This window comes from Onthophagus taurus, chromosome 7, assembly GCF_036711975.1.
Source record: "Onthophagus taurus isolate NC chromosome 7, IU_Otau_3.0, whole genome shotgun sequence".
In the NCBI taxonomy this organism is placed as follows: Eukaryota; Metazoa; Arthropoda; class Insecta; order Coleoptera; family Scarabaeidae; genus Onthophagus; species Onthophagus taurus.
The window spans coordinates 19,819,033-19,831,737 of NC_091972.1; the positions used below are offsets into that span (position 1 = coordinate 19,819,033).

At 29.4% G+C, this 12,705-nt stretch overlaps 2 protein-coding genes across 2 annotated transcripts; both read left to right on the forward strand.

Annotated features, from left to right (window-relative positions):
• Window positions 1-1,056: 1,056 nt before the first annotated feature.
• LOC139430360 (uncharacterized) lies at window positions 1,057-1,516 on the forward strand. The gene is made up of 2 exons (XM_071197217.1): window positions 1,057-1,276; window positions 1,338-1,516. Exons 1-2 carry the CDS (start codon window positions 1,057-1,059, stop codon window positions 1,514-1,516), a joined length of 399 nt encoding a protein of 132 aa, XP_071053318.1.
• Window positions 1,517-2,908: 1,392 nt separating this feature from the next.
• On the forward strand, window positions 2,909-12,102 carry LOC111414610 (protein obstructor-E-like). The gene is made up of 4 exons (XM_023046006.2): window positions 2,909-3,032; window positions 3,087-3,458; window positions 11,521-11,748; window positions 11,811-12,102. The coding sequence occupies exons 1-4, from the start codon at window positions 2,972-2,974 to the stop codon at window positions 12,008-12,010; spliced, it is 861 nt and encodes a 286-aa protein (XP_022901774.2). The 5' UTR covers window positions 2,909-2,971; the 3' UTR covers window positions 12,011-12,102.
• The last annotated feature ends 603 nt before the right edge of the window (window positions 12,103-12,705 follow it).

Below are 12,705 nucleotides of genomic sequence, written 5' to 3' on the forward strand. Positions count from 1 at the left end.
TTGCCACCCCACGCTCCACACTACCAACCCAAAATCTCCCGCACACAAAATATCCCTAACACTTCGCATTTCCGTCCATTCATACAGAATTTCGTTATTATAGCAAAACCATTGCATGATCTCTTAAAGAAATATGCCATTTTCAAATTTGGAATAGCAGAAATGAAATCGTTTGAATATTTGAAAACGTTGTTAGTGCAGAAACCAATTTTGTCAATTTATGATCCCAAAGCAGAGACACAGTTACATTGTAATGCATCATCTTATGGTTTCGGATCAATTTTAATGCAAAGACAGGATGATGGACGCTTTCACCCTATCTTTTATTTTAGTAAACGAACAGCAGAAACAGAATCTAAATATCATTTGTACGAACTAGAAATGTTGGCCATAGTGTATTCGTTAAAACGATTTCGAGTTTATTTGCAAGGACTTGAATTTGTGAAGATTGTGACTGATTGTAATAGCATTAAATTAGCGTTACAAAAGAAAGAGATTAATCTTCGAATTTTAAGATGGGCGTTGGAGTTAAAAATTATAATTATAATATTCAACAAAAATCAAGTAAACAGATGACTCATGTTGACGCTTTAAGTAGAAGAAACATTTTAGTTATTGAAGATAATACTTTTGAAAGAATGTTAAGTCTAAAACAGAATACAGATAAACAAACACAAGAACTTAGGGAAAAATTAGCAAATAGTCAAAGTAAAACGTTTGAAATACGTGACGGGTTAACTTATCGAAAAGTTAAGAAAGATTTAATGTTTTATATGCCAAAAGAAATGGAGAACCATGTTATTCATACTTATCATGACAATATCGGTCATTCGGGCGTAAATAAGACCATTGAATTAATATCTAGGAGTTATTAGTTCCCGGAAATGAAAAAGAAAGTTAAATCTTATATTTCAAATTGTCTGAAATGTATTGTGTATTCACCTGAAACTGGAAAGAAAGAAGGATTTCTACACTGTTTACCAAAAGGGAATTTACCTTTTGAAACCATTCCTATAGATCATTACGGACCATTAGAAAAAAACATCTTATAAGAATATGTACATACTGGCGGTAATTGATGGATTTACAAAATATTTGAGATTATATCCTTGTCGGAAAACGGATAGCAAAGAAGTGATTAAACATTTACAAACTTATTTTGATACCTATAGTAAACCTCAGAGAATTGTTTCGGATCGTGGATCATGTTTTACATCAAATGAATTCAAGAAGATTGTTAATGAATATGAAATTAATCGCCATAGGGATGCCTCAGGTAAATGGCCAAGTTGAAGTAGTAAATAAATCCGTAAACAAATTATTGTGTAAATTGGTAGAAGATCCAAAGAAATGGGACAGAGCGCTGTTGAAAGTGGAATTTGCCATGAACAATACTGTGAACCGATCAACAAAAGAAACACCGAATATGCTGTTGAATGGTGTTCAACAACGGGGAAAGATCAATGATAATTTGCGATTGATGCTTGCAGGAAAAATGAAGGCGAGCGAGATTTAAACTTAATACGAGAAAAAGCTTTAGAAAATATTAAAATTTTTTATAGATTATCTCGTTAATTATGACGTAGGTTTTTTATTTTTTAAAATGGTTTAGTAATGTACCTATATTAATATTGTATCCAATCTTTATATTAGATTCAGCTGAAGATGAGAGGTTTCTCTCGAAACATGTAGTGAGCATATTTAATAAAAGCAAGTTTTGAAGTAAAATTTTTCTGTTTAAAACAACAAAGTTGATTACAACTCAAGAAGTTGAAACAATAAAAAAATATGTTATTAACAGAAAATGTTAATTATTATCCTATGAAATGTAAATCATATAGTTATTTAGTCCTTTAGGTTTATTTCCAACCTAAGTATCAGTATTTCAAAAATTATAAATATTGCGTTTTCAACAGCAAAACCGGTGTTAACTCCTCAATAAAAAGTGACGGAAAAATGTGTGTAAAAAACATTCTAAATTATCATATAAAACATGATGCTTAACATGATTATTGATTTGGTAATAATCTCAAAAGAGTTTGAATCTGCAAACTCCCAAATTTGCCGTTTTTAACAACAAAGTTGATTATAACTCAAGAAGTTGATATAGAAATATAAACAATAATGAAATAGAAAACATTGTGGTGAACAACAAATGTTAATTATTAACTTATGAAATATAATTCATATAGTGATTTAGTCCATTATGGTTTATTGCCAACCCACAAATGTCAGAATCTCAAAAATTATAAATATTGCATTTTCAACAACAAATCCTTTCATTTTTTCAAATCCTTTTCATCATTTTAACTCAAGAATAAATAATAACAATGTTTGATGTAGTCAAAAATATTCTAAATTGTCGATTCATAAAATTGTCATTGATAATTACCAATACAATAGAGTTAAAAGAGAATCTGCAAACTTAAATTAAAATCTAAAAAAATGGAAAAAATGAATTGAATTTTATTAAAACATAATAATAGAAGATAATTATTACCTCAAAAATAATTTTAAAAACACCTTCTTTACAAAAAGATTGAACCGAACTACTCAAAATAAAATTATTTGTATTTAATTTTTGGTAGTTTCTTATCATCTATACATCAAAATCACCGGAACTGATTACAGTGATTACTTATCGTTTAACGAATTAAAACGTTATTTGTTGTCGGAAATCGGAAATTGATTAAATGAGATCTTGTCGATTAAAAAACCAATACATGGAGTAAACTAAGAAAAATTGAATTGCCCTGTTTATTGAGGTACCAAGAATTGTTTAATTAATTTAATTGAATAAACATGTTGTTAACAAATCTTCTTAATTTTGTATCAATCTTATCGACGTTTCCTGACATATTCTTCATTTTTTTGTTGGTATATAAACCATCTAAGAAACAATGATTAAACAGAATAAATCATTTTATCGATTATTACACATCAAAACAACTTTCTCTTCAAAAAAAGTAACATGATCAAATTGGTGTTTTTAGCTATTTTGGCTTATGCCAGTGCTGCTATTCCAACTTTAGGTAAGATTAAGATTAATAGTTTTTTTATTATTAATTTTTTCTATTTTTTGTTAGATTACAACTGCCCTACAACCGGTCAAAAATTCTTTAGATACCCATACGATTGTTCTAAATTCATTGAATGCAACAACGGCGCCGCCACCATTCAAGATTGTATCATGGGGTTACATTTTAGTGAATCTTTGAATTACTGCGATTTCCCGGATTCAGTTGGTTGCGTTGCTGAACAAATTCCGGCCGCACCGGAAGGTTGTCCCGAAACCAACGGCGAATTCGCCGTCTTTTTAGCTGATGCATCCGATTGCAGAAGGTATTATGAATGTGATTGGGGAAAGCCAATCTTAATGGATTGTCCAGAAGGATTATATTTCAACCACGAACTTGACGTTTGCGATTACCCTGAACATTCTGGTTGCATTCAAAAATAAATTATCAAGAAACTTTGGATTCATATAAATAATAGGTTTTAAAACTATGTGATGGGATTAAAAGTATTATGGTTTATGAGATTTCTATTAAATATAAATAAATAATAAAACTTCACTACACTATATATTTTTTTAATATAAATGTGAGTTTGATAATATACAGTGTCCCCCCAAAATCAGCAGGTGTGCTTTTTGGTTCTTACGTTTTCTGATCTTTGGATCCAAGATATTTAGAAAGTTAATTCGACCAATAATCGATTAAATTGAAGTTTAAAGGTTCTAGTTTATGAAATGATATAAAAATTAAAAGATCCTTCCATGTAAACGTTTATGGCTCTATGTACCAGGTTTAAATACTATTTCCGGTGTTCAAACAATATTTAAGCCTTTTTCTATCATTCTTTGTTCTGTATTTTCAATTACGGAAAGTCATAGTAATCCACGGTGCTGTGAAATTTAATTGTGTAATGAGTAATGGTTACATATGAAAAAGAACAACAAACATTGAGTCAATTTATGGACGTTTGTTTGCGTGAGATGGAAAAGGAAGAAATCGATGAAAATTTACAAAATGTCGAAGATGATGAAGTGACGAAGTAGCGGAAAATCTTGCCGACGAAGAGGACCCGGAAAATTTTTCTAGTGAACAGGACGTAACGGATATAGAACAAGAACAATAGGATCATATTTTATTGGTAAAGATGCTATAAAATGTCAAAAACGCTGTTCACGTCGAAACGTAAGAACATGTGCCGGGGACATAATAAAATATTTGCCAGGACTGAAGACTTCTCTAAAAGGTAGGTACTAACAATTATTTAGAAATTTGGAATTATTTTTTCAACATAAATATAATAAACACCATAATGACTTGCACCAATAAATATATTCAAAAACACCAAGTCCAATCGATTACAGGTTGTAGATTTATGAACCCGCGTGAAGTTACCCATAAATTCCATCCATAAAAAAAACTATTTTGTTTGTGTATCGATTTTAATAATTAATAGCTCATTAGCAGATTTGATGTGCAGATTTTGGGCGGGAACACCTTAATTCCGCGAAAAACAGTAAAATATATAAAAGAATTCTCTAAGTTTAGAGTAATTAGAAAAGTGCAACAAAACACGAACCTTTTTCCAGACATACGTGGCGCCAGGCGGTTCTTTGAAAAGCAAAATCATGTCCATAAGTATAACTGTTTTGTTAATGGTCCGATTTAAGTGGATCTGCAAATGTTACCAATCCTTCTATTTTTACATAGTATATTAATTTTTTGAAAGACGGTCTTTCTATTCGAATGTGGGTAACGACCCTATACGATACAATAAAAATGTGCCATGAATTTTTATGTACAATTTAATGTAGCAACTAAATGTAACTACAATTAAATTAGATTTTAATAGTTTACTACTTATACTACAATTTTGTTTAATGAAGACAGTATACGCATTCTGATTTGGTAATCATACCTGATATTATGTTAATTAGTTTTCAATTTTTGGGACTCTAAAGTTAGAGAATTTTCTTATATATTTTACTGTTTTTCGCGGAATTTAAGGTGTTCCCGCCCAAAATCTGCGAAACCAAAACTATGTTAGGCTCTACTCTACGAGATCTTTCTAATGAGCTATTAATCATTAAAATCGATACACAAACAAAATAGTTCTTTTTATGGATGGAATTTATGGGTAACTTCACTTCACACGTTGAACAGAAATAGAATTATCTAGTGTAGTTACGACGCGAACCAGATTTCAATTTTTGCTACAAAGTTTATGTTTTGCCGAGTTGGAGACGCAGAATGGAAGAAAATCAATTAATAAGTTGCTCTGTGTGACTGTGGTTAGACCTATGATCATATACGGAGCAGCAAACCTGGTGTGGGAAAGCCTGACAGACTTCAGTTATCAGTAAACTTTCACGAATTCAACGAGTAGCTGGATTGGCAATCTGTGATGCGATAAGCACAACGCCAACTGTAGCGGTGGATGTTCTGCTTGGTCTATTTCGTTTGAATTTGCATATAGAGAAAGTGGCTAGAACTGCCATTTACAGATTTAAGCAATATGCTCAAAACTGTTCCGATATGTCCTACCAATGCGCTGCGGAAAACAGTATAAGCATTGATATTGTGCTATCAATGCCATCAGATTTGACGATATCACCATCAGTGATTAATGCTCGATAACAGCTTGTACTGCCTGAACGGTAGTCCTGGATCGAAAACGAAAATTCTCTGGTTCAGGCAAATATTTGTTAAATTATTATTTATTAAAACAGTGTTGGCTCTGGTTAATGACTGTAAAAGAACTTTAAACACACTGTGTTGTGATAACAAATTTTCTCTGAACTGGGTATCAGGTCACTCTGGAGTTGCTGGCAATGAAACGGCAGATGAGCTAGCACGAGAGGGCAGCCCTAAAGCGTTATGTGTATATCATTTCCGATGGCCAAACATAGGATTGGACTGTGAGCTGTATAGGGACTTCGCGTAGTGTGGACCAGTACTCCTGGAATAAGACACGCTAAGTTGTTTATCAACATCGCCACTGTAAAACCCGGAAATATTGTAGGACTTGCTCGTAATGGCATTAAAGGTGTAATGGGTGTCTTTACTGGGCACTGCCGATTAAACACACACCTCAATTTGTTGGGTCTAGTCGACGATGTTGAATGCCGATTATGTGCGGAGGACGAGGAGATGATTGAGCATGTTTTATGCCACTGCCCTGCTGTTAATCGTATCAGATTCTCGATTTTTGGGTCGCAGTTTACCTCCCCAAAGGATCTGAATGACTTTTCACCGAGAAAAGTATTAATGTTGGTTAAGAGCATTGATAACGTTATCTATCGGGGTTCAATAGATTCTTAGGGTAGTGGTGGAAGGTTCTTAAGATATTTGTTTTGGCTGATGCAAAAACATACTTCGCTTGCAACTTAGAAGTGTACGTAGGCATTCAACCAATAGGTCAGTACTCATGTAATAATTCTTCTTATGCTGTAGTAGAAAGATTATGTGAACTACCAAAAGGTTCAAATAGAAATGTGACTGCGGATAATTGGTTCACATCAGTACCTCTAATTAACACTCTAAAAACTAAATGTAAATAGACCTATTTAGGGAGAACGATTTAGTCAGAAAGAACAAACGCGAATTACCTGTGAAATTTGGAAACCCTAAAGAACGACCCGAAGGTGGCGAATGGTTGTTTTTTAAGCCTTGCTAAATATAGCAAGACTAAATACACAAGTTATTTACTTATTGAATAATCCGGAAATAATACGATTTCGGCAAAGACAATTTCTCCAAAATTTTATCTGTTGCTCTAGTAGAACAACGTAGTATACCAAAAATAATCAAATTCAGGATACCAGAGATTCTAAAACCTGTTGTAAGAACTGAATAACAACCACAAATATCCTGGAATGTAAGAGGCAGATATAACTTTTGCAATCGTGTAAAGAATCGTCCAACCACATTTTCATATAAAAGGTACTTTAAATTTATTTTTCTTCAAACGTCATTGAATGACAGCTTTGTTGGCGTGTTTACTCGCGGTAGAAGTAAATCATTATGGCATAACGACGGTTGCTAAGATCAACATAGCAAAAAAGTACTTCAGCGTTATGGCGCTAAAGTAAATTTCACTTTAGCGCCTTAACGCTAAGGAACATTTCACTTTAGCGCCGTATTATTGGAAGTTTGAAGAAAAAATACTACGTTTTATTCGGAAGAGAAGCAGTTTCGTTTGTGGCTGGTCCGTCATTGCAAATGGCAAATTGTCGGACACGCCACAATTTTAACAGCTGATCTGTCATTAGCGACTCACTGCGTTCGTCGCTAAACAACAGACCACGCCATAAAAAACGACTGCTTCTCTTCCATATAAAACAATATACTATTGTGATGAGCATACTGTTCCAGTTTATGTAAAATTATTACATTATGTAAAAATTGTTACATATAAACAATAATTTATTTAGTTATACTAGCAGAGGACTGAATGATCTTTAAGGAAAAAACTAAAGAGACAAAAAAAGTACCAATAATGAACAAGCTTTAGAACCCATATTTTTTTATGTTAACATTCCATGGCGTTAAAAAGTTGTTCTAATTAATTCAAAGGGGTTGAGAATTTCATCCCCTTAGAGGGCGCTAGGGAAGTTTAAGGTATGGTTGAAAATAAGGTATTAACCAGTAGTACATACATACAAAATTTCAAATTCTACGGTTTACTTATACCCGAAATAAAAGATAAAATGTAAATATTTGGCTCAACTTTGACAGCTCATAGCTCGAAAACAAAACAGTTGCGACCCTATGTTTATATAAAAAACTTGTGTTATTTTCGCAAGTACCTACGTCCAAGTAAAGTTTTCCGATTAAAAACTGAACCACCCTGTAGATGTTAAAAAGAAGCTTAAATATTCTTATGATATGAAAACTGTAAGATAATATTATATCGATTGTATTTTTAAGGATAGTGATATGATATGTATGTTAAATTGAAGCTTACAGATTATACTTCATGATATGATATAAAAACTATAAGATAATATTATTGAAATTTTCAGGAAAAATTGTTAAAGAAGGAATTGTCAAATTTTTACATCAAATAAAATACGAAATTTTCAAAAAATCATATCGACTGTTTTTGTAAAAATCTTGATATGATATGTATGTTAAATTGTAAATTAAAGGTTCTAATTTATAATATGATACCATGATTATATGATAATATTATTAAAATTTCCTGGAAAAGATTATTAAAGACGAAGTAGTCAAATTTGTAAATCAAAAATAACCCGAAATTCTCAAAGAATCATATCCACTGTATTTTTATGAATCATAATATAATATATATGTTAAATTGAAGCTTAAAGGTTCTAGTTTATGAGATAATGCAAAAACTAGAAGTTAATATTGAAATTTCCAGGAAAGGATTATTAAAGACGAAATAGTCAAATTTGTAAATCAAAAATAACACGAAATTTTCAGAAAATCGTATTGACTGTATTTTTAGGAATCATAATATGATATATATGTTAAATTGAAGCTTAAAGATTCTAGTTTATGATATGATGCAAAAACTATACGATAATATTATTGAAGTTTCCAGAAAAAAAATTGTTAGAGGAGGTATTGTCAAATTTTTACATCAAAGAAAATACGACATTTTCAACAAATCATATCGTCTGTATTTTTAAGAATCTTGATATGATATGTATGTTAAATTGTAGCTTAAAGGTTCTAGTTTATAATATGATATCAAAACTATATGATAATATTATTGAAATTTCCAGGAAAAAATTATTAAAGATGAAATAGTTAAATTTGTAAATCAAAAATAACGCGAAATTTTCAAAAAATTATATCGATTCTATTTTTAAGAATCATAATATGATATATATGTTAAATTGAAGCTTAAAGATTCTAGTTTATGATATGATGCAAAAACTATACGATAATATTATTGAAGTTTCCAGGAAAAAATTGTTAGAAGAGGTATTGTCAAATTTTTACATCAAAGAAAATACGAAATTTTCAAAAAATCATATCGACTCTGTATTTTTACGAATTTTGATACGATATGTGTGTTAAATTGTAATTTAAAGGTTCTAATTTATAATATGATATCAAATATGATAATATTATTGAAATTTCCAGGAAAAAATTATTAAAGATGAAATAGTTAAATTTGTAAATTAAAAATAACGCGAAATTTTCAAAAAGTCATATCGACCGTATTTTTAGGAATCATAATATGATATATATGTTAAATTGAAGCTTAAAGATTCTAGTTTATGATATGTTGCAAAAACTATACGATAATATTATTGAAGTTTACAGAAAAAAATTGTTAAAGAAGGAATTGTCAAATTTTTACATCAAAGAAAATATGAAATTTTCAAAAAATCATATCGACTGTATTTTTAAGAATCTTGATATGATATGTATGTTAAATTGTAACTTAAAGGTTCTAATTTATAATGTGATATCAAGATTATATGATAATATTATTGAAATTTCCAGGAAAACATTATTAAAGACGAAATAGTCAAATTTGTAAATCAAAAATAAACGCAACATTCTCAAAGAATCATATCGACTGCATTTTTAGGAATCATAATATGATATAGGTATATGTTAAATTGAAGATTGAAGATTTTAGTTTATGATATGATAAAAAACTATAAGATAATATTATTGAAATTTCCAGGAAAAAAATATTAAAGAAAAAGCTGGTAAATTTATAAATCAAAAATACTTCTAAATTTTCAAAATATCATATCGACTGTATTTTTAAGAATCTTGGTAAAATTTATAATATGATATCAAGATTATATGATAATATTATTGAAATTTAAAGGAAAAGATTATTAAAGACGAAATAGTCAAATTTGTAAATCAAAAATAACGCGAAATTCTCAAAGAATCATATCGACTGCATTTTTAGTAATCATAATTTGATATATATAATGTTAAATTGAAGATTAAAAGATTCTAGTTTATGATATGATGTAAAAACTATAAGATAATATTATTGAAGTTTCCAGGAAAAAATATTAAAGAAACAGCTGGCAAATTTATAAATCAAAAATACTTTTAAATTTTCAAAAAATCATATCGACGGTAATTTTAAGAATTATGACATGATATGTATGTTACATTGTAGCTTAAATATCCAGGAAAAAATTATTAAAGAGGAAATTGTCTAATTTATAAATCAAATATAATTCAAAATTTTTTAAAAATCATATCGGCTGTATTTTTAAGAATGATGATATGATGTGTATGTTAAATTGTAGCTTAAAGATTGTAGTTTATGTGATAATATAAAAACTGTAAGATAATATTATTGAAATTTTCAGAAAAAAAGTTATTAAAGAAGACATTGTCAAATTTAGAAATCAAATATAATACTTAAATTTTCAAAAAATTATATCGACTGTATTTTTAAGATTCATGATCTGATGTTTATCTTAAATTATACTTTAAGATTCTAGTTAATAATATGATATAAAAACAATAAGATAATGTTATTGAAATTCCCAGGAAAAAAATATTAAAGAAGAAATTGGTTAAATTTATAAATCAAAAATAATACGAAAATTTCAAAAAATCATATCGACTGTAGTTTTGTACGTGATATGATGTGTATGTTAAATTATAGCTTAAAGATTATAGTTTATGTGATGATATAAAAAGTATAAGATAATATTATTGAAATTTTCAGAAAATAGTTATTAAGGAAGAAATTGTCAAATTTATAAATCAAACGTAATACCAAATTTTCAAAAAATCATATCGACTGTATTTTTAGGAATCACGATGTAATGTGTATCTTAAAAAGTGGCTTAAAGATTCTAGTTTATGATATAAAAACTATAAGATGATATTACTGAATTTTCCAGGAAAAATTATAAAGAAGAAATTGTTATAATCTTAAATCAAAAATAAAAGGAAAATTTCAAAAAATCATATGGATATTAACTGACTATATGATTTAGTTTTTCTCGATTGGCAGTTTGTTGGACCAACCGCCTCGGCAATCTTTCCTTATCCATTCTTTGGACCTGCATCACTTCTCTTTGTGCTACTTGATCTACGTCGAAATCTTAATTCATATTTCGCAATTTTAAAGGAAAAAAAAAAGAAATGATTATTTGGATAAATAAAACCTTATCGTAGTTTTTACAGTTTAGATTAACTTACATAGAAATATTTTAGATAATACATACTAGGACTATTTCTAAGATCCGAACAAAAGATTACAATAATCCGGATTAAATAAATTGATTAAATGCATTTAATATCCCGCAGTTATGATAGGACCAAAAAAAAAAAATATGACCCTATAAATTGTGGGAATGAAAATTACAGTTTCAATAGTTCCTAGTTTTCGGTTACGATTAGAGGATAAATTCATAAGAAATGTTTAAATTAACAAGTTTTATCGTGATTTTCTTGGTGGGGCTTGCAGCTTCATTAGATGGTAATATTTTTAAAACGTTAATTTACTTTTATTTTATTAATTTATTACGTTTATGTGCAGATTTCAACTGCCCCGAAGAAGGACAACATATGTATCCACATCCAACTCGATGCGCAAAATTCTTAGAATGTAACAAAGGTCTTTTAGTTGAACACGATTGCTTCCCATCAACAGTTTGGAATGCCGACTTAGGTTTTTGCGATTTCGAGGAAAATGTTGATTGTGTTGATGTGGAAGAACCTGAAGAGGAAGATATTGGCAGTGGAAGTGGTAGTGGCGATGAACCAGGTTAGTAAGACGTTTTTATTAATTTTAGTTTAACAGTAACCTAATTTTGTGTTTTTGAATAGGTCCAGTTGGTGAATGTCCTCTTCTCAACCACAATGACTATGTTGATTTCCTTACACATTCCCACGATTGCACCATTTATTACATGTGTGATTGGGGCACACCGATTCAAATGACATGTCCTGATGGTTTACATTTCAACCCAACTTTAAATGTTTGTGATTATCCTTGGGATGCTGGATGCACTGCTGAAGGATTTTAATCAAAATTTTACTCTAAAAATATTAAAAATAACGTTATTAAATAATCAATAAATCATTGTGTGGAATTAAACCGAGATTATATAAATTTAAACCGTCTTTATTCTTACATAAAATAGAGGATCAATTAAGAATTAGGAAATAAACTGATTAGAAGAAAAAGATAATGAAGTAATCCATCAATTATCGCGATAATCTTTTCTTTAATTTAATTCATATCTTATTTAACGTAATCAACGTTATCAAAAAATCGTATCCCTAAGCAAAATGATGAAATAATTTAATTCCGGAAATATATGCTTTTAGAAATCGAAAAAGTTAAAAAATCTAAATAAATCTTGTTCTAGCTCTCTATTTTACCGGAATTAATTAATCTACGATTCTACGTGTTTCGATGATTAAATAATAAAAGTTTTAATCAAATACTGGTCGATTCTTTCTCTTTATCTTGGATAAATTACCTCCGGTTGTAAAAAAAAAGAGTAATATCGTTCGTAGTTCGCCATTCAATCTAATTAAAAAACAAAATTTAAGTTTTCCAGTTATTGTATGGGTTTTAAAAGGATACATACTCTTTCAAAATCGTATACGGTTAAAATTAAAACTTTAAATAATTATTTATACAGTGACTAACAAAAGATTTCATATACTATGTAAAATACGAGTTTAAACTCTATTTTATACAAAATCGTTAATA

What these genes read in the sequence shown, in the direction of transcription:
- LOC139430360 (XM_071197217.1), top strand. Translation starts at nt 1,057, where the DNA reads ATGTACATACTGGCGGTAATTGATGGATTTACAAAATATTTGAGATTA. An exon ending in TCGCCATAGGGATGCCTCAG is followed by an intron (nt 1,277 to 1,337) that starts GTAAATGGCCAA and finishes GTAAATTGGTAG; the next exon opens with AAGATCCAAAGAAATGGGAC.
- LOC111414610 (XM_023046006.2), top strand. Translation starts at nt 2,972, where the DNA reads ATGATCAAATTGGTGTTTTTAGCTATTTTGGCTTATGCCAGTGCTGCT. An exon ending in TGCTGCTATTCCAACTTTAG is followed by an intron (nt 3,033 to 3,086) that starts GTAAGATTAAGA and finishes ATTTTTTGTTAG; the next exon opens with ATTACAACTGCCCTACAACC. An exon ending in TTCTGGTTGCATTCAAAAAT is followed by an intron (nt 3,459 to 11,520) that starts AAATTATCAAGA and finishes GTTTATGTGCAG; the next exon opens with ATTTCAACTGCCCCGAAGAA.